A 19,003-nucleotide genomic window follows, 5' to 3' on the forward strand; every position below is an offset into this window, starting at 1 on the left:
TGTGTGGTTTGCTATCAGCTGGTTATACCACTTCATTATATCATGTGTTGGGCTGGTTTCTTTTTTTCCATTTTTGAGATTGCTTATTTTACACTTAATGTTGTTTTACGCCTATACGAAGTAGTTGCATGATTCTCAACCAAAATATATGGAACAAGGTCTGTTTATAGAAGTCTAGCCTCCATCCCTGTCACCTCCAGCCTGTTGCCTCTTTCTTAATCCCTCAGATAGCATCTTTGATTTTTGGTTTATCCTTCTGTTTGCTCCTTTAAAAATACAATCAAATGTGTAGTATCTTCACATCCCGTTCTCTTAAATAAGGGACACTTGCTATGTTTATCTGTACACACACTGTATACTCTTTTTTTCCCCACCTTGCTGTTTTTCATTTAACAACCTAACTTGGAGATTATTCCATAGTAGTACAATGTAAAGACATCCTTTCTTTCTTTCTTCTTTCTCTTCTTTCTTTTAACAGTGCATAGTACAGAATTGTGTGGATATATTAGAGAATCTTTTGAAAGGGAAATTGAATTGTATAGTATATCTAACAGATATTCATTTGTTGCAATCTGGATAGGAAAATACTACTACCAGGTAAACAGAACAAGTAATCTAATGGTGCAGGCCAGATTCACAAACAGGCTTCTCTGCAGGTTTTCGGGGTTGTGAGACATGGCATAGAAGTGCGGCCTGGGGATGTTATGAACAGTTTTGTTTAGCAAGCAGGGCTTAATTAATTTACGGGGCCTTTAGGATAGATATCAGACACGACTGAGCAACTTTCACTTCATTAAGGATAGATAGGATTTAAATGGAAGGGGAAAGAGGATGCTCCAGGCTTGGACAAAGGGTGTCAGTGGAAGACTGAACTCTCGAAGTGAATGAGAGAATTCAGGGAGTCGTGAATAAATCAGTAGGCTTTGAGCAGAAAGCTTATATAAGAGCAGCTTGGAAAATGAACCACAGTTCACTTGTTGAAGGCTTTGACGACCAGATTAGAAAGTTTAGTGTTTCTCAAGCACTGCTTTCAACCACTGGTATGTCTATTTACAAACCTTGAGTGGCAAAGAGTCGGACACGACTGCGCGTCTGAACTGAACTGAACTGAGCAGTTACCTGGAAATAGGATTTTGAATAAGGACAGGATATCAGAACTGTGCTGCTAGACTGCTCCTTCTAGGAAAGAACGTAGAGTGACTTCAAGGTGTGGGGGACATAAGGATTTAAAGTGGATATTTAATTGGAAGGTAGAACAGAAAGGACCTTTCCCCTGTCTTCTAATTGCTCTCTAAGCTGGAGAAGTAGACAGTTCAGGAGACCGGAATATCAAAGGCGACTGTGATTTCCGGCCTCAGTTCAGGAGTGCGGTGCTGGCACCGGGGAATATCAAAGGCGACTGTGATTTCCAGCCTTAGTTCAGGAGTGCGGTGCTGGCACCGTGGAATATCAAAGGCGACTGTGATTTCCATCCTTAGTTCAGGGGTGCGGTGCTGGCACCGTGGAATATCAAAGGCGACTGTGATTTCCATCCTTAGTTCAGGGGTGCGGTGCTGGCACCGTGGAATATCAAAGGCGACTGTGATTTCCATCCTTAGTTCAGGGGTGCGGTGCTGGCACCGTGGAATATCAAAGGCGACTGTGATTTCCGGCCTCAGTTCAGGGGTGTGGTGCTGGCACCGGGGAATATCAAAGGCGACTGTGATTTCCATCCTTAGTTCAGGAGTGCGGTGCTGGCACCGTGGAATATCAAAGGTGACTGTGATTTCCGGCCTCAGTTCAGGAATGCGGTGCTGGCACCGTGGCCCGGTGCCCTTTTCCACGCGTGACAGTGGCACATTCCCCTTCCTTTCCTCTGGGAGAGACAACCAGAACACGCTGGTTTAGTCTGTGGAGCTCGTGTGGTTGCTGTGCCCTCTGCTGTTTGTGCCGAGTTCTGAAGCTTCTTGGAGTTGAGGAAATGGGTTCCGAGTACAGATGAGCTCGTTTTCCAGTTCCTCACTGTTTTCCTCCCCCTCTTACCTAAGGGTATTGCAGGCACAGATGTGGCAAAAGAGGCCTCCGACATCATCCTAACAGACGACAACTTCACCAGCATCGTGAAGGCGGTGATGTGGGGGCGGAACGTCTACGACAGCATCTCCAAGTTCCTGCAGTTCCAGCTCACCGTCAACGTGGTGGCCGTGATCGTGGCCTTCACTGGAGCCTGCATCACCCAGGTGGGATGAGCTGAGATGGGAGGGATGGGGCTGGGGCCAAGAAACGTGGGGTGTGACGTTACAGTGTGTCGGCCGAGGAGCAAGGCCCAGCGTTTGTGCAGGGGTGTTGGGGCAGGAGTTCGCTCTCCCGAGTCCATCTGCTCCTGTGGGAGGATGATCATGTATCCACCATAAACGCAGCACTTCCATGTTAGCCAGCATGATAAGCACTTATTTGGGGTTCTCTGATCTTCATAAACAGCCTTGTAGAATAGGCATTATCCCCGTTTTATAAAGAGGTTAAATAAGTTTCCAAGTGTGACTCAGCTGGATAGCAGGAGGTAGGCCCTTTCAGGGGCAAAGGTGAGGCTGACGAATGAGGTGAGGGGTCGTCTGCAAGGAAAGCTAAAAAGAGTGGTGGTTCTTCTGCCAGGATTCCCCACTGAAGGCCGTGCAGATGTTGTGGGTTAATCTAATCATGGACACCTTTGCCTCACTGGCCCTGGCCACAGAGCCTCCTACAGACTCTCTGCTGAAGCGCCGGCCCTACGGGCGCAATAAGCCTCTGATCTCGCGCACCATGATGAAGAACATCCTGGGTCACGCCGTCTATCAGCTCACCGTCATCTTTTTCCTTGTCTTTGCGGGTGAGCCACGGGGAGGTTGGGGAGGGTGGGGTGGGGGCCAGCGTGTGGAGTGTGAGAAGGAGATGGGCAGAGAGGGGCCCGAGAGGAGGAGGGCCCAGGCTGAGTCAGCGGGGCAGGAGCACTTCGCGCACCTCTCTTCCCACACCGTGGTGCGTTATGGCATTCTCTGACTCCTCTTAAGAATCTCTCAGGGGTAACTTTATGATGCTTTTCTTGAGATCACGAAACTGAAGCTTAGGTCACATATTGAGTAAATAGCGGCACTGTGTTTCAAACCTATGTCTGCCAGACTCTAGCACTTGTAGTTTTACCACCATGCGTTGCCACAAGAAGGCAAATATTGATGGAACAGAGAGAGAAGGTCAGAAATGCTGAGACCAGGGCTAACACTGAAAACGCCTGGTGACCGTGTGGCTCGGACACTGACCGGTTAGAGTGGACACCAACCCTAAGCCAAAGTGAGGCCCCACTCATCTGTCTTGACTCAACCTCAGCCCTCCCTGAGAGTGTACTCAATCTTCCGGTGCACCCCTCTCCCAACTAGGTGAGAAATTCTTTGACATTGACAGCGGAAGGAGAGCGCCTCTGCATTCTCCGCCCAGCCAGCACTACACTATTATTTTCAACACCTTCGTGCTCATGCAGCTCTTCAACGAAATCAACTCCCGCAAGATCCACGGGGAGAGGAACGTCTTCTCGGGCATCTTCCACAATCTCATCTTCTGCTCAGTGGTGCTGGGCACATTCATCGGCCAGGTGAGATTCCAGCTAGGATTGGGGTAGAAGGTCTGGGAAAATAAAGGCCAGACGCTGGAAGCCAGGATTGCCTGGGTGCCCCAGAAGAGGGCTAGGGACTTAGGCTGCGGGTTGCACCCTTTGGGTTTCCCAGCTGGCTCTCATTTGCTCATTTCTCTAGAATTGGATCCCTCTTATGTCGAGTGCTCCAGTGCACGGCAGCATGTTGGTAGGAATAAAATAAAATTTGTAGAATTCTTTCCTTAACTTTCTAGAACACAGAAATTTAACACAGTGACTGGGAGGAAGGTCACTGTCTTGTAACCCCTTTCATGCCCCGTACCGGCGCACTTGAAATGTGCATACAGGTGCCGAATAGGCGTCTCTCTGTCCCTGCCGCTTTGTTCTGGAAGGGCTCATGGTACAAAATGCTACACGATTCAAGAGTCAAGGAGAAGAAATGGCATGATGCCATGTGCAGTTGCAGATAAGCCTGATGTCGACTCTGCGGGGCTGGAGTCAAGGGCATGACTGCCCTGCTGGGGAAAGGATCGAGCGCCTTTCCTCTTGCCACCGTCAGAGATGTCCCAAGACAGGTGCCATGCAAGAGGTGACGAGCACAAGAGTGTCTGCCTCTTCCTCACTCGCACACTTCCTAAGTTTCCCTTCTCTATCACTGTTGGCTTCCGTCACAGGGAGCCCTTAGCTCCCTTTGATCCCCTCGCCTTTGCATTAATAGTGTTCATAGTGACTGGAAACTCCCCGTCAGAAGGCTCTGCAAAGACTGTTGGTGTCTCTCTTCCCTTCCCCCCATCTGGGTCTCTTCTTTCTCCTTCCCCAACAAGCAGACCAGGGTTTGCACCGCAGGGATCCTGGGGCAGGGAGCTGACGTGGCTTTGGTGGCCTTGACTAGAGGGCTGGCTACCTGTTACTTGCCTCCCAGTCACAGGCTGCCTCTTTGTCTGTTCTAGATCATCATCGTGGAATTTGGGGGCAAACCATTCAGTTGTACAAAACTCACCCTGTCCCAGTGGTTCTGGTGCCTCTTCATTGGTCTTGGAGAGCTGTTGTGGGGCCAGGTGAGTACGGACACAGCCTTCCCGCGGTCGCACAGCCGGCAGACCTCCCCTCCCCTAGATGAGATGGAGCAAGCGGCTTTGGAGACCCCCAGCTCCAGACCTTCGTGCTCTGCTTCCCTGTTCCCTCTGCCACCAGGCTTGCAGGTTCTTTCCATCCTGAAGGATTCCAAGCCAAATGATTAGTGCCTGGCACTTCAGAGCCTTCTGATCTCTTCTCGAATCATGCCTGGAGACAGACAAATCCCTTAGCTTCTCGGAGATGGAAGTGGAAATTTTCAGTGCTGATTTTGCTAAAAAGGAAAAAGTAAGGGTCTTAGAAGCAGAAGCATTTACAAAGCCCGTGTCTGCAGTGGAGCTGCAGTCTGGCTGTGCGTGCTCTGCCTCATGCAGCAGGACCCCCTTGCCTCTGCTGTTTGTCACCATCACCTTATCCAGGATGAATGCCTGACCATCACCTAAGATAAATTCAGAGTCACGTGGTCTGTAGAGAAGCATTATAGTGCATGGTTCAAAGCCCAGACTTCGCAACCGACTACCTTGGTTTGAATCCTGGTTTTTTACAAACTGCATCATAGTGAGTACATTTCTTAGCAGCTCTGCCTCAGTTTCCTCAACTCAGGATAGCAAGGCCATTGTGAGTCATTCTTAATCAGCAACCCAGTTTCCATATAGAAATGACTTAGACAAATGTCTAATACCTTGTAAATACGCAATAAATGTTGGCTATTAACATTATAATAATATAATCAGGTATGATAAGAGTTTGATTCCTTCCCTAATACCACTTTACAACTTCCCCTCATCAGTAATTCTGCCCTGGGCTCCGCTTCTGCTTTGCAGACCCCGGGTCTCCACTGATTGGTGCCCAGCCACCTGAGTAATGGAGGCTTTGTTCTAACTGGCCCCAAAGTTTCCTCCTAGGACTGCAGGCTTTCCCGCATAGACCTGCTGGTTATTTCTTCCATACCTCCTAGTTGCCTCCCTGATGAACCCCTATCCCAGTTCCTAACATACGTCCCTCCAACCTGCTCTGTTTGCTGTTTGTTTACCAGTGGGTCCCTAAAGCTTTCTTGTTTCAAGTACTGTTAGAAACACTCACCTGGATCGAGTTTCACATGTGGCCACGTGGCCTTGAAGCCTTCCTTCTGTATCACAACAGCTCCTTCCAGCATCCGAAAGCAGCATGTGGACGTTCTGTTTCAAACGTTTGACTCCACGTAGGACTGCTCACGCGGCCCCCCTTTCGCAGCTGAGCCCTATCTGCTCCTCTTCTTGTTTGTAAAGGAGAGCTGACCGGCAGGCACTGAGCTTACTGAGTGATTCACTTTGAATCACAAGCCCGAGCTTCTGCTCCATATCCTCTGAGAATATGCATATGTCCCTTCTTTTGTGGGCTGCCCCATCCACTTTCTCACCTGAAGCCCAGGAAGACCTTCAGGGTCCTCTCACTGTAGTTTTATAAAGGAGGAATCACTTAGCATGTGGAAACTGAGAAGAGGACCCCTCCCCTCCGACAGCCTTCCGTCCCCCTTGTGCACACACACACGTTGTGACCGTCTTGTCCCCAGCCATGTTTTGCCCCAGATGCTTGTCTGTGTCCCCTCCCACCGTGTACCCCGCATTCCCACCGTGTACCACACATTCCCACCGTGTACCATACATTCCCACCCTATACCACTCATTCCCACCGTGTAGCACGCATTCCCACCGTGTAGCACGCATTCCCACTGTGTCGTGCATTCCCACCGTGTAGAATGCATTCCCACCCTATACCACGCATTCCCACCGTGTACCCTGCATTCCCACCGTGTACCCTGCATTCCCACCGTGTACCACGCATTCCCACCATGTTGCACATTCCCACCGTGTACCATACATTCCCACCCTATACCACTCATTCCCACCGTGTACCATACATTCCCACCCTATACCACTCATTCCCACCGTGTACCACACATTCCCACCCTATACCACTCATTCCCACCGTGTAGCACACATTCCCACTGTGTCGCACATTCCCACCGTGTACCGCGCATTCCCACCGTGTAGAATGCATTCCCACCGTGTACCCTGCATTCCCACCGTGTACCACACATTCCCACCGTGTACCACGCATTCCCACCATGTCGCACATTCCCACCGTGTACCGCACATTCCTACCCTATACCACGCATTCCCACTGTGTAGCACGCATTCCCGCTGTGTACTGCACATTCCCACCGTGTAGAATGCATTCCCACCCTATACCACGCATTCCCACCCTATACCACGCATTCCCACCGTGTACCGTGCATTCCCACCCTATACCACACGTTCCCAGCCCTTAGCACGCATTCCCGCCGTGTAGCACGCATTCCCGCCGTGTAGCACGCATTCCCGCCGTGTAGCACGCATTCCCTTAAGAGACAGACGGCAAAATGAAAAGAGAACCGAGACAGGAGGAGGAGAATAAAGTGTGTCACAAGGCAGATGCTGGTCAGACACTGGAATGTACGTTCTCCTTCGAGCGTCCGCAAGCGCAGACAGCTGGCCGGGCCCTGGGAGATGCTGGCCCAGGCGGGCTGGTGCTTCTCTCTCTGCTCTCCCTCCCAGGGAGACGGGTGCTGGGGCCCAGCGTGACTTGCCCAGAGCCTGGCGCACGCAGCCGAGTGACAGCTCTTCTCGCCCTGATCCTGGCGTCTCCCCTTCTGCTGTCCCTGCTCTCAGGTCATTTCCACGATACCTACCCAATCCCTGAAGTTCCTGAAGGAGGCTGGGCACGGCACCACCAAAGAGGAGATCACCAAGGATGCTGAGGGGCTGGATGAGATCGACCACGCAGAGATGGAGCTGCGCCGAGGCCAGATCCTCTGGTTCCGGGGCCTGAACCGTATCCAGACTCAGGTATGGTGATGGTGGCCTGTGCTTGCCCTGGAGGAGGAATCCCATCCATCTTTATTGGGAGGTGTTGGGAGGGCAGTAGATCTCGGTGGCCAGTGTCTCTACCCTTCTTAAGGCCCTCTCACTGGTCGGTAGCCCAAGCTCCCTTGCTTCAAGTTAGACAGAGGCAGAGGCGGCCATTCGGGCTCCTCTGAGAGGAGAGTGATCGTGGAGAGCCGAGAGCACAGGACCCCAGCTGCTAGCATGGTCCTCTAGCTTTGGGTTTGTCTGACGGCCGCTTCCCACCCTTCACAGGTAGGCATCTTCCTGCTTACAGTCTCTTGTAAGCACTAGGCCTAACCTCCGGTGGGAAATGTTCAGAGTCTTTCCTGACCCTGCAGAAGAAAGGGTTCAGACAGTATCTCTGCACCATCATCCCCAGCAGACATTTACTGTACATCCTCAAGCGGCTATTAAGGGAATGTAGATGTTATCTGGAGGATCTTCGTAAGAGAAACTCACTCTTTTATGTCTTCCCCACTCAAAATGTAAGACCATGATGGGGAACCTTATTGCTAAGTGTATATAAATCACAGTAGTCTCTGAGTGCCTGAGTGTCTTTTACAGGTTCAGATTTTCTCCCCAGAAAAGAAGAGGCTGTAATTTCTTCACACCATTTCCCTTCCTGCGATCTCTGAAATGGGCTAGAAGCTGCTCCTGCTGCTCAGAAGTGCCATGCCTCTAGCCCTGCAGTAACTTCTTCTCCCCACCTTTCATGCAGCAGCTGTAGCTACCTTTTCCTGGGTAAAGGGCCTGGTCTAGGCACTTCCCTATTCTCACCTCACATACCTCTATTGTGTTAGTCCTAAAATTTCCTGTCTCAGGGAACTGGAAATCCCCAAGTTCTCAAAGGTGTTCTCCAGAGAACAGGCCTATGCCTCTCTGCAGATTGGCTAGAGATCCCAGAAGTAAATTTCACCCTCTAAACAGCACTGCAGGTGGTTTCAAAAGTTCGTTCGTCAAGCCCACCACTTTCTAGGGAAGAAAGGTGAAATGAGTATTCTAAGGTAGAGACAGTGATCGCCCCTTATCCATGACTTTGCTTTCCTTGGGTTCAGTTACCTGTGGTCACCCACAATCTGAAAATATTAAGTGAAAAATAGCACAAATAAATAACTCGTAAGTTTTCCCTTTGATGCCATTCTGAGTAGCTGATGAATCTCATACTGCCCCACTCTATCCTGCCCTGGACGTAAATCATTCCATTGCCTATCATACCCTCACTATACCAGCTACCTGCCCATTAGCCTAGGAAAAAGCATAGTGTATACAGGATTTCACACTATCTGCGATTTCAAGCACCCACTGGGGGTCTTGGGATTTACCCCTGCAGATGAGGGAGGACTCCTGTAGCAGCTAGGAACTGGTCTCCAGTAGACAGGACAGCAGATGGACATGGGGAGCCAGGGCTCGGGAGGCCTGGGCCCCTCTCCTGTCTGGAGCTCCTCCTTGCGGAGGGAAATCCCAGGGTCTGCAAAAGCCCCCTGAGCACGTGCGGAGTTTCCACAGCAGCCCCCGCTCCAGGCTGCACGTAGTGCACCCCCTTCCGTGTGGCTGACCCCTTCCCACACGCAGACCCCGAGAGCTCGGTGCCTGTGGCTCCCGTCTCTGAGGCCTCGGAGCTTCCCTGCAGGTCTGCTCTTTTCAGAATAACCTGTCTTCTTTTCTTCCCTTCAGGATCATCTGCCTCCTCTTCTACTATGTACATTTTTTCCTAGCCAGGATCCCCTCGTTCCAGTGTCTCGTGGCTCCTTCCCAGGCTTCTCTCCTGGGGCTGAGACTCATGGATCTTCCCTTCCCTCCACTACCAGTGTCCACCCCCTCGACTCTGTACCCCTCTGGTTTTGCTGCCTACGTAGCTTTAGGTATACCACATTTCTCTGTTGGAGCAAGAGGCATTTGGACCAGAATGACATTAAAGCCCGAACTTGGGCAACATAGGCGACCTGTTAGAGATGCTGTGATGAGCAGTCTGCTTCATCACCCCTGATTCCACAGCAGCTGCGGCTGACTGTGCTAACTAACCTTCACCCTGGATCCTAAAGCCCTCTCCTGGCATCAGCCCTTCACTCAGCAGAGCTGGTCCTTGTCATTCTCCTTGCAACACCTGAGATGGGAAGTGCCAGGCTCTGTCCCATCCTGGTCCCTGTAACTTTGGGAGACCTAAAAGCACTAGAGAGCAGAAGTTTGGGAAACTCGAGGGCTTGAATCTTGGTAAACTTCCAGCTTCATTGTTTGGGGCCTTGTGGCCTTAACAAGCCCGAGGAGTGACTCTCCAGCCCCTTCTTCCGTGTGGCTGACCCCTTCCCACATGCAGACCTTTTTCTCCCACAGCGTCAGTCTCCTCCATCCCTTGGAAGTGAGGACTGTATCATGTGATAAGAGTGGTATTTTAGCTCAAACCTGGTCTGAATCCAGAAACTAGCCCTAAACATTTCATGGCTTCTCAGGAAGCTTTATAAATAAGAGCAACTGTCTGATTCACAAGGTCCCTGCCCTCCCACCTTCTCACCTGGGGAAGTGAGGTTAGGTGAGTGGAGTCAGCACCTCTCCCACCTCCCTGGTAGACTGACCTGTGGTGTTAGGTATTTGGGCATTTTTAAGGTGATTCTACCAGATCCTGAAGGGTAAGGGAATTCTTTTTGATTTGTTCCTTGTCATTCAGAAGTCAGGGATGAGGGTGGTAGGTTACCGAGGCCTCAGATCAAGGCCACTGTCAGAAGACAAATGGCCTTCATTGCCTCTGTCTCCGAGGAGTCAGACCCTGAAAATCAGAGGCAGTGTGTGCAGGGCTAGACCCGCAGCTGGTGAGCACCGCCACCACTCTCAGCCAGCTCCTCCTCCTGGGCCCGCCAGCTCCTGCTCCTGGGCCCGTCTGCCTTCTGAGCTCATGACTGACTTGGGCCAGTGCTTCCAGGACCCCAGCGCATGACTGCTGTTGGAGGCCTTCTCTCTAAGGGCCTGGCCCCTGTGTTCCTGAGCTCCGCCTTCAGAGGCCTTGTCCACTCCCACCCAAGGAAGGGGTATCTCAGCGAATAACCCAGAAGAGGGTGAGCCCAGCAATTTCGTGGTCCAGGAGCCTTTTCCCCAAGGCCACTTGTGTATGGGTTACTATATTGCCTCTGTTTAAACACATAAGTTGTTTTCCTGGAAAATCTGCAAGAATAGGTAATCAATTTAATTGGTTTAGAGTTCCTGAGCCTCAAAACTCAGGAATATATACTTTGCCTACTATCTTAAATTGCATGCTTTATTTTTTCAAGAGTGTGGGTCAAAGCTGTGAATAAGCTGTCACTCTCTGTCAGGAGTGAGAAAAGTCCCTTTAATTTTAGATGTGTCTGGACACCGGCACACCTCAAATGTCCATCACGGGCTAAAAGGGAAGGGAAGGCAAGGCTAGATTCTGGCTGGGGATGTAGACTCCACGGCAAACTGTTCCTTAAATGAAGTGTGATGTGCAATTAACGTTTTTCCCCCCTTCTCCTGACTGTTGTTTTGTGTGTGAGGGATTCTCTCTGGCTTCCCATCTCCTGTCCCCTTTCCCCAGCTCTTTCCATCCCCTCCCCTAACCCTCTTGGACCTTCCCTTCCTCTTTTCTCACTTCTCTATGACTGTGGAGCAAAGCTGTCTCACTTTCTGATTCTTTGCAGATCGACGTAATTAACACATTCCAGACGGGAGCCTCTTTTAAGGGAGTCCTAAGGCGCCAGACCATGGGTCAACACCTTGATGTAAAACATGTTCCTAGCTCGTCCTATGTAACAGTTGCGCCAGTTAAATCTCCCCCCACCACTTCTGTGGCTGCTGCTGTCTCATCTCCTACTCTGGGCAGTGAGTGATAGTCTATTTTGATGCATGATTTGCTAAAATGACCACAAGAGAGCACGTGGCATTCACTTTAACCAGTCGTGGTTATCTTTTCCTTTTGGTTTTTCCCTTTGGTCTTTGAGTTGGGCAAAAAGTTGGGGCAAAATCCCCACTTCAAAACTAGCTGTGTGCCCTTTAATTGGATTATCTTTTTAATGTTGAAAAGCTATTAAACCGTAACCATTTTAAAGACAGTAATCTTGTTTTCTGATTGTTCCCCTGCATTGCCTGTTCCTTCCTTGAGTTCTGTTTGTTTTACTTTACTTTGTTTGTTGCTTTGTTTGAAGATGATGTTGTTGCTTTCCTCTCCTTCTCCTCCTTTGACTGTCAACTCTGTCTCCTAAGGTTAGGTGTAAGGTTAAGCCAAATGAAGACTCGAGAACTCTCTTCATCTGGGGGCAAAGTTGAGATCTGAAAAAAAGGCATAAAAGGAGCTATTATTCCCATTTTTCTGAGCAGTAGATCTGCCATAGCTGAATCAGTGTTGAGTGTGGCCAGTACTGATAGTGTCTTTTTGGCCACCACTCCACTGTTAGCTGGCAGTATTGGCATAAAAGTGGTAACTGAATGTGAAGAAAAGATGTTCAGTTCACATGCACAGGCCTGAGCATCCCCGTTGTTTTACTTTTCAGGGATCTTCAGCCAAACTCTGGTTTAAGAATCTATTCATTCACGTCTCGTAGGAGAAATATATAAAAAGACCAAAATAACTTATTTTTCACCTGTTAAAAAAATTTTTTTTTCTTATAGGAATTTCTGAAGAGCAACCTTTTTTTTTGTTTTCCTCCTTTCCTCTAATCTGATTGTTTTACTTATAACCAACACTTCACATTTTATTTGGCTGCAAAGTTTTAGGACCCCTTTCTCAGTCATCCTGTCAACCAGAATGCCATCAGGGCTCACCCTAAGATCTGGTAGATTATAGGTAGATTATTGGATTATTGCTAATGCTTATGCCTTCCTATTCCTGATCTTTTTACCTTCCCCAAGTGGGACCCAGAGAGGAAACAGAAGTCTCTTTGCTGATAGTGCTGTTAAGGTATTTGGTGGGGAAGGCGTCTCTCTGTATTAAGTATGTTGTGGGCTTCAAATACCTGAGTGTTTAGTCTGTTTCTTTCTCCCCAACTCCTGGATACCACCACTCCAACCCTGGGATGGAGGGTAAAGAAAGAGCAATTGCTTTCTCTGTGGTTCACTTGATTGTGAGTGTGTAGGATGGTCAGACCTAGATTACCCGTTGTCTTTCTAGCCGGCCCTAAGTGTTCTCATGTGAGGTGTGAGGAGCAGGGGGAGAGGAGGTCTTTGTGGATGCATGTTCTTCAGGCCCAAAGGCAGCCAAGATCTGTGTCTTACGCTCCAGCATGCAAGGCTCTCCTGCTCTAGTCCTCCCGTGTTCCTCCTGTTCCCTGCTTTCTTCTGGCTTTACCATGTCCTTCTAACTAGTCTCTGTTCTATTTTAAACCCTGCCTCTCTGTTGGGAAGGGTTAGTGTCAACTGTCCTGGTGATTTGAAGGTGGGAGGACTAAGCAAAAAGCAGTGACCACGGGGCTCATGTAGAGTTGCTGGTGGAAGATATGGTGCAACCCCTCAAAGGTAGAAAACCCAGAGAGTCAGGCCATCCCTGCTCTTCCTCCAGCTGTGCCTTCTTACTGGAGGGCCTAGAAGTTATAGTCAGGCATTTTAACACCCATTTCCCATTCCAGATTTCCAAACAAATTCAATTATGTATCTAATGTTTGGCAGACAGATCTCTAAGATTTCCTTCTCTGCATGCTAAGTTGCTTCAGTCATGTCCGACTCTTTGTGACCCTGTGGTCTGTAGCCTGCTAGGCTCCATGGGATTCTCCAGGCAAGAATACTGGAGTGGGCTGCCACGCCCTCCTCCCCGGGATCTTCCTGACCTAGGAATCGAACCTGTGTCTCTTATGTCTTCTGAATTGGCAGGCAGGTTCTTTACCACTACCACCGCCTGGGAAGCCCAAGATTTCCCTCTCTAGGAAGGCCCTAATTCCTTCTCTTCCCTTAATTTCTGCAAAGGAAACCTGCAGAATACCAGCTGAAGAAAAGGGAATCTTCATCTTCCCATTCACTGAACTCCAGAGAGTGGCCCTTAGCACTCATGCCTAATCTAAGGGCCAGCCTGGTTCGGGCCTCCGAGCCGTGAGAAACAGTTGCTCTCCAGTCAGCCACTTTCATCTGTAGGATAAGCGCCCCAGAAGGGACGTTTCCCAGAGACTCTGAGCGACGGTGATTGGGGAAGGAAAGGTTGATTGGCCAAGCGGAGAGGGCCTGAAGCTTGCCCAGCAGCCGCCTCGATCTGTGTCTTGTCCCCCACACACTGCTCGGGCACCAGGCCCTGTGCGTCAGGAGGGGCGGCTGCCGCCGCCTGGGGTGGGCTGGTGATGAGGTAGCTGTGTGGTGGGCATCCGTGCGCGTCACAGTCTCCGAGGTCAGCGCTGGGATTGAGGGGCCTGCTGGCACAACCCACATCCTCTGCCCACCACCCTCCTTTCCGCCCGCCAGGCCACCAGATGGTGCTTCCTAGCTCTCTGACTCCTCTTCTCGAGCTTCCCTTACAGGTGGCTGCTTTCTCTTTAGAGTCCAGAGCCCTGTTATCTAGCTGGATGACTGTTCCTTGCTCCCCTAAAGAAGAAACTGTCCCTATCTTTTCCACCCCCCATCCCCACGTCACCTTCATCTCCCTTATTGTTTGCCTGTAACAGTGACTCATCCCCCCCAACAGGTGAGAGGAAAAGCCACCAAACAGGGCTCCAGAACCTCATTGCGACCCCTGTTTTTAAACATCTGTTTTCTAGATTGGACTTAACATATAATTGTTTTAACAAAGTTTTCAGTCACTTTAAAAAAAACTAGAAGCAGGAAGTTTGAAAATCACTCATACTGAAGATGACCAGCTCATGATATAGAGGTGCCTGTTGCCTGTAGCACGTGTTAGAAATGTGGAGATCGGAAGAGTGAAAAGAGTGGGCTGTGCTAGCACTCCTGCAGGGGGAGTGTGGCTTTGAGGGCATTGGATTCGGTCTCGCTTCATCCAGGTGCTTTGCTCTTAAGATTTGATGTAGACCCATTATAACTTGGGACTTCCTGAAACCCAGATGTAACCTGGATTCCATCTGATCTTACCAAAGGGATAGAAGGATAGATCCTAACTTTGTGTGCAGCAAGGTGAATGTGTACCCAGCTTCCTCGATTCTTCTTGGCTGAAGCACTGAGCGGATGTCACTGAGTGACAGCGTCCTCTGCCTTCTGAGCTCTGAGTGCCCTCTGTCCTGTGGGTCTGCCGGTGTGCTGTGGAGTGAGGCAAGATAATAAAGAAAGCCTTATCCGGCAGAGATGCAGCTTCCGTGAACCTGCCCTGTGCGTTACTTTGGAAGGTTCTGCACGGTGACGGGAAGCGTTGAGACAAGCTGCACAGTGCATTTGCCTCTCTGTGTGCTCGCTGGATCCATGTTCTTCAGGAAGGTGTTCTTTGCTGGAAGAGGTGCCCCGCCCCAGCCCCCATCACTTCTCTCTCCTCTCCCACCTCAACAGTCTCTCCTGCATTATTTCCATTTCTTTTCTGATGAAAGAACTTTGGGATCAGTCTAGGATCAGCCACCTCCCAGAACTGAAACTGTCCTACGACCGCTTTCTTTTCCCCTCTCTCTCCAGCCTCTCAGGATCCCACCTTGCCCCTACTCTAGTACTACCAACCCAAGTTCTAACGCGTACCTCAGACAGCTTTCCAGTTTGGAAAAACAGCTGCCAGAGAGCTGGTGTCTATGGATAAAGTGAAGGCTGGCAGAGGGATCAGTGCTTGTCAAGTGTTTCTTCTTCTCCTCTAAACTGAACCCCTTCCTCTGTTGTGCAGTAGAGCAAAGCCTGTGACACTCACAGGAGTGTATCCCCTTTGAGAAACCGCAGGGGGCTCCCTTTCCTCCATCCTCTTGATCCATCCCATCAGGAAAGCCTCCTGGCCTGAGTAGCTTCTGTTCTGAGCCCACGCTCTCCCTCCCCTACCTAAGATCATGTTCCTCTTCGTAATTTACAAACAGCTGGAGAAAGCTCTGTGACTCGGCACAGCTGCTGTGTGTCAAGAGTCATGGCCGCACGCGTCCAGCCGCATCTGAACTGAGAGAGCAGCCCTTTGTCAGCCTCGGAGGGGGCAACTGTGATGCCTGTATTTATCCACCTCTTCAAGGGGAGGGGCTGAAGGAGTGGAGTTCTGCTTTGTTTGGGGGAAGAGGACACAGTGGAGATTGTGGGATGTAAACATATGCATGTTTCCTGACTGAAAGAGCAATTATTAAATTGGAGAGTATAAGAATTTTGATTTCTTGCATGCTGCTAACACAGCTGCACGGTATTGTCTGCCTTGCCACACAGTATTAATGGTCGCTTATCACCCAACGTGTATTGTGTGCAAATTGATATGTGTTTGGCTTATTGAGGGTTTTCAACAGATAACTGAACTTCAGTGTGTAATCTTCCATTCCACACTCACAAAATATTTGGCTCCAACACAGAAGTCCACATGTCTGGATCATCTTTTAAGTTTGACTATTAAACTGCATCTATTTCCAATGTCCTTGCCTTCCATCCAAAAGAACTAATGAATCTTTTTGTTTCCTGTTTAATTTCGAGAGTAGATTGTTTGGAAATGCTAACTTTGCTTTGGGTTTTCTACTTTTTCTTATGCAGCTTTGAAATATTCTGGTTGTTTGTCATTGTTCACTCTCCCCACCCCACCTCAGTGCTTGAAATTTAAGTCATGTGATGTTCTGGTGTTTCATGATCTCTTCTCGTGCTTTTGGTTTGGGTTGTGGGGCAGTAGTGTTCTGTAGCTGGGCTTTGTTTCTGTCATCAAACCACCCAGTCCGCTGTTCTGCTGACCAGTTCTCACCGCTGCGTTTTCTCACCCTCCTTTTCCTTCCCCTGGTGTAGATCAAAGTGGTCAAAGCGTTCCATAGTTCCCTCCACGAAAGCATTCAGAAACCCAAGAACCAAAACTCCATCCACAACTTCATGACCCACCCTGAATTCACCATAGATGAGGAGGGGCCACGAACACCACTCCTGGATGAACAAGAAGAGGAAATTTTTGAAAAGGTGTCTAAGCCTGGGACTAAGATGTCCTCGCCGGATGGTGAGGACACTCCAGAAACCAACGAGAACAACAGCTCGGTGGATTGCTCCCGAGTACAAATTGTTGCTTCCCACTCGGACAGCCCTCTGCACAGCCTGGAGACGTCAGTTTGAACTTCGTGGTCTGCTTCCCGTTCCTGCCTTCCCTGTCTCCCTTTTCATCTGTCCCGTCATTAAGGCGATGATGGGCGTTCTCACTGTCGTGTCAGCTGCTCCCAAGTGTGAAGAGCCACGAGCACAGACCTACGAGGATTTTAGCTGAAAGTCAAGTTGGGGTTTGCAGCAGGACCCAGCTAAGCCCCAGGCAAGTGATGCGGGGTGGATCTATTCCTTGGACGTGTCAGTAGTCATTTTGAAAGAAATGGCGACAATCATCTTGGCGTCTACCCCACCTCCAATTCTCCCCAACATTCATAACTATGTCACCAGTCTCCTTACTTCTGGATTTTTACCCTATGAGTCTATGCTGTTTATGAGCTCAGTTCAAAATTCAGAGCTACAAACATTATCAAATGAAATGTGTTGAGGTAAGAATGGAAGGTACAGAATCAGATTGTTTTAAAACAATTTTTCCATTTTGAAAACTTATACCCAAGGCCCTTAACTTCTTTCTGCCCTTCCAATCAAACCTCCCCACAATCTCTTGGTCCTTTGCGACCATTGTCTTCCTTACCTTTACTCTAAGTTGTGATGATTAAAAAAATAGAAAGAATATGGGTGAGTTGAGTCAACTTTGACCTTTCTCCCTTCCGGCCCCAGTGGAACTCTCGATTTATTTCTAGAGACACATACATTTCTTTGCTAACGGCCCTTTGGAAGTAGTTGAGAGCAGGTAATACTATATCCCTGTTGTTGCCAGGTTATCTTCTTCTTAACTGCCATCTTGCCCGGTGTGTGTGGTTTCTAAGTGCCAGGAAGATTAGCCTTGACCATGAAGCTCACACATATGTGGTCTGTAGTTTTTACCTGAAGCCTGAGCTTCCTCCTTACTGGGCTTGGATATTAAGGAACAGAAGCTGGCAGATCTAGAGCAAGACAGACCATCAGAGCCAACTAGGAGTCCTCCTCGGGGTAACCACTGCTGCTCTCAAAGCCGTCTGCTAAGGCTGTTCTCGGGTAGGGCCTGATCGTTGGGGGCGTGACGATTGCGAAGGCGTGGGAGAGGCCACAGTGCCCTTGCAGCAGGACCTGAGAAACCCTTCCACAGAGAAATCAGAACTCTGGAGCTCAGGTGACGGGTCAGCTTGGACACTGCCTTCAGTCTTCTAGTTCTCTGCTGTGTCCCCTAGCTCAGCTAGTCGCTGAAAGGGCCCCAGCCTTTTGAAACTATATGGCTCCAGTGACACTCTGCTGACTTGAAGGAGGGAAAGGAGGCTCCCCTCCTTGCTCCCGCACCCTACACCCTGCTCAAGCCCCTCCTAGAACGCTCATTGCGGCACAGTTAGGCCTGTGCCTTCTCTCCCTGAGCACTGCCCAGAGCATCCCCTTCCCTGCCTGGCTCTCAGGGGCCAGGGAACTGGCTAGGAGATTTTTAAGTGCCCCTCAGTGGGACACGATGGAGCCGCATTTGCAGTTTCTCCATTTCTCTCCCTGCTACGCTGATGTAAGCTCTTCTGTGCGGGAGTCGGCTCATGTCAGCCAAGTCCCATCTCCATCGGATAAATGAAGCCTCTCCCCTCTTTCTCGACTGATGGGGACGGGGAGAAGGGCCTTGAGGCTGCTGGGGACTGCCACATTTCCATCTGGGGGTCCGCTGACCTGAGCTGTCCTCTCCAGCCTTTTCCTGTGGCTCCCTCCCCGCTCCCCCTCTCACCAGAGCTGCCCTAGGAAGGAAAAATAAAGACATTGTACCCCCTGCACATTCCCATTAGTACATCAGCCCCCAAATCTGATTTTGGTTTTGTAAAAGTTACATGTTCCAGTGATCTTTTTTTTCTCTGTCTTCAGTACTAATGGGGGAAAAAATAGCTCACCCAAGGTGTTCGATGTTCACATATATATTTATTAATTGGAAGATTTAGTTCCATCGAGTCTTTTATTACCTCAGATCAGTTTTTAAAACAAACTTTGGAGGCTATTTTATCATTCCTGCTCCCGAAAGACTCTCATGGTGCCTGACAAGTTTACCCTTGAGGGCTTGTGTCTACTTGTTTAAAGTCAGTGGGATTTTTTCTGTGTATTCTAGTTTCCGTAGTAAGAGAGAAAATATAGAAATATTATGCAAACAATATATAGTTTTCTTTAGATCATAAACTGATATTTTTTGAGTCAGCCATATGTATTTTGTTTAAAGGATTTAAAATAAAGTGCTGTCCTGTAACCCTGTGGAAGGGGGCACAAAAGCAACTGTTAGACATGACAGGTGACTCACAGTGTATTCGCAATTGGTTTTTAAACCAATGCACCATACTAC

General features: G+C 49.4%; 1 protein-coding gene across 1 annotated transcript in view; it reads left to right on the top strand.

The window, feature by feature from the left end:
- ATP2B4 (ATPase plasma membrane Ca2+ transporting 4) overlaps positions 1-17,249 on the top strand; it is a 107,183-nt gene extending 89,934 nt beyond the window's left edge. The window contains exons 16-22 of the mRNA XM_052653953.1: positions 2,028-2,219; positions 2,632-2,845; positions 3,390-3,601; positions 4,552-4,659; positions 7,366-7,542; positions 11,229-11,309; positions 16,390-17,249. Of these exons, the coding sequence (XP_052509913.1) occupies positions 2,028-2,219; positions 2,632-2,845; positions 3,390-3,601; positions 4,552-4,659; positions 7,366-7,542; positions 11,229-11,309; positions 16,390-16,704 (1,299 nt within the window). The 3' untranslated portion in view covers positions 16,705-17,249. The remainder of the gene's footprint in view (positions 1-2,027; positions 2,220-2,631; positions 2,846-3,389; positions 3,602-4,551; positions 4,660-7,365; positions 7,543-11,228; positions 11,310-16,389) is intronic.
- The last annotated feature ends 1,754 nt before the right edge of the window (positions 17,250-19,003 follow it).

The sequence above is a fragment of the Budorcas taxicolor genome, chromosome 16 (assembly GCF_023091745.1).
Source record: "Budorcas taxicolor isolate Tak-1 chromosome 16, Takin1.1, whole genome shotgun sequence".
In the NCBI taxonomy this organism is placed as follows: domain Eukaryota; kingdom Metazoa; phylum Chordata; class Mammalia; order Artiodactyla; family Bovidae; genus Budorcas; species Budorcas taxicolor.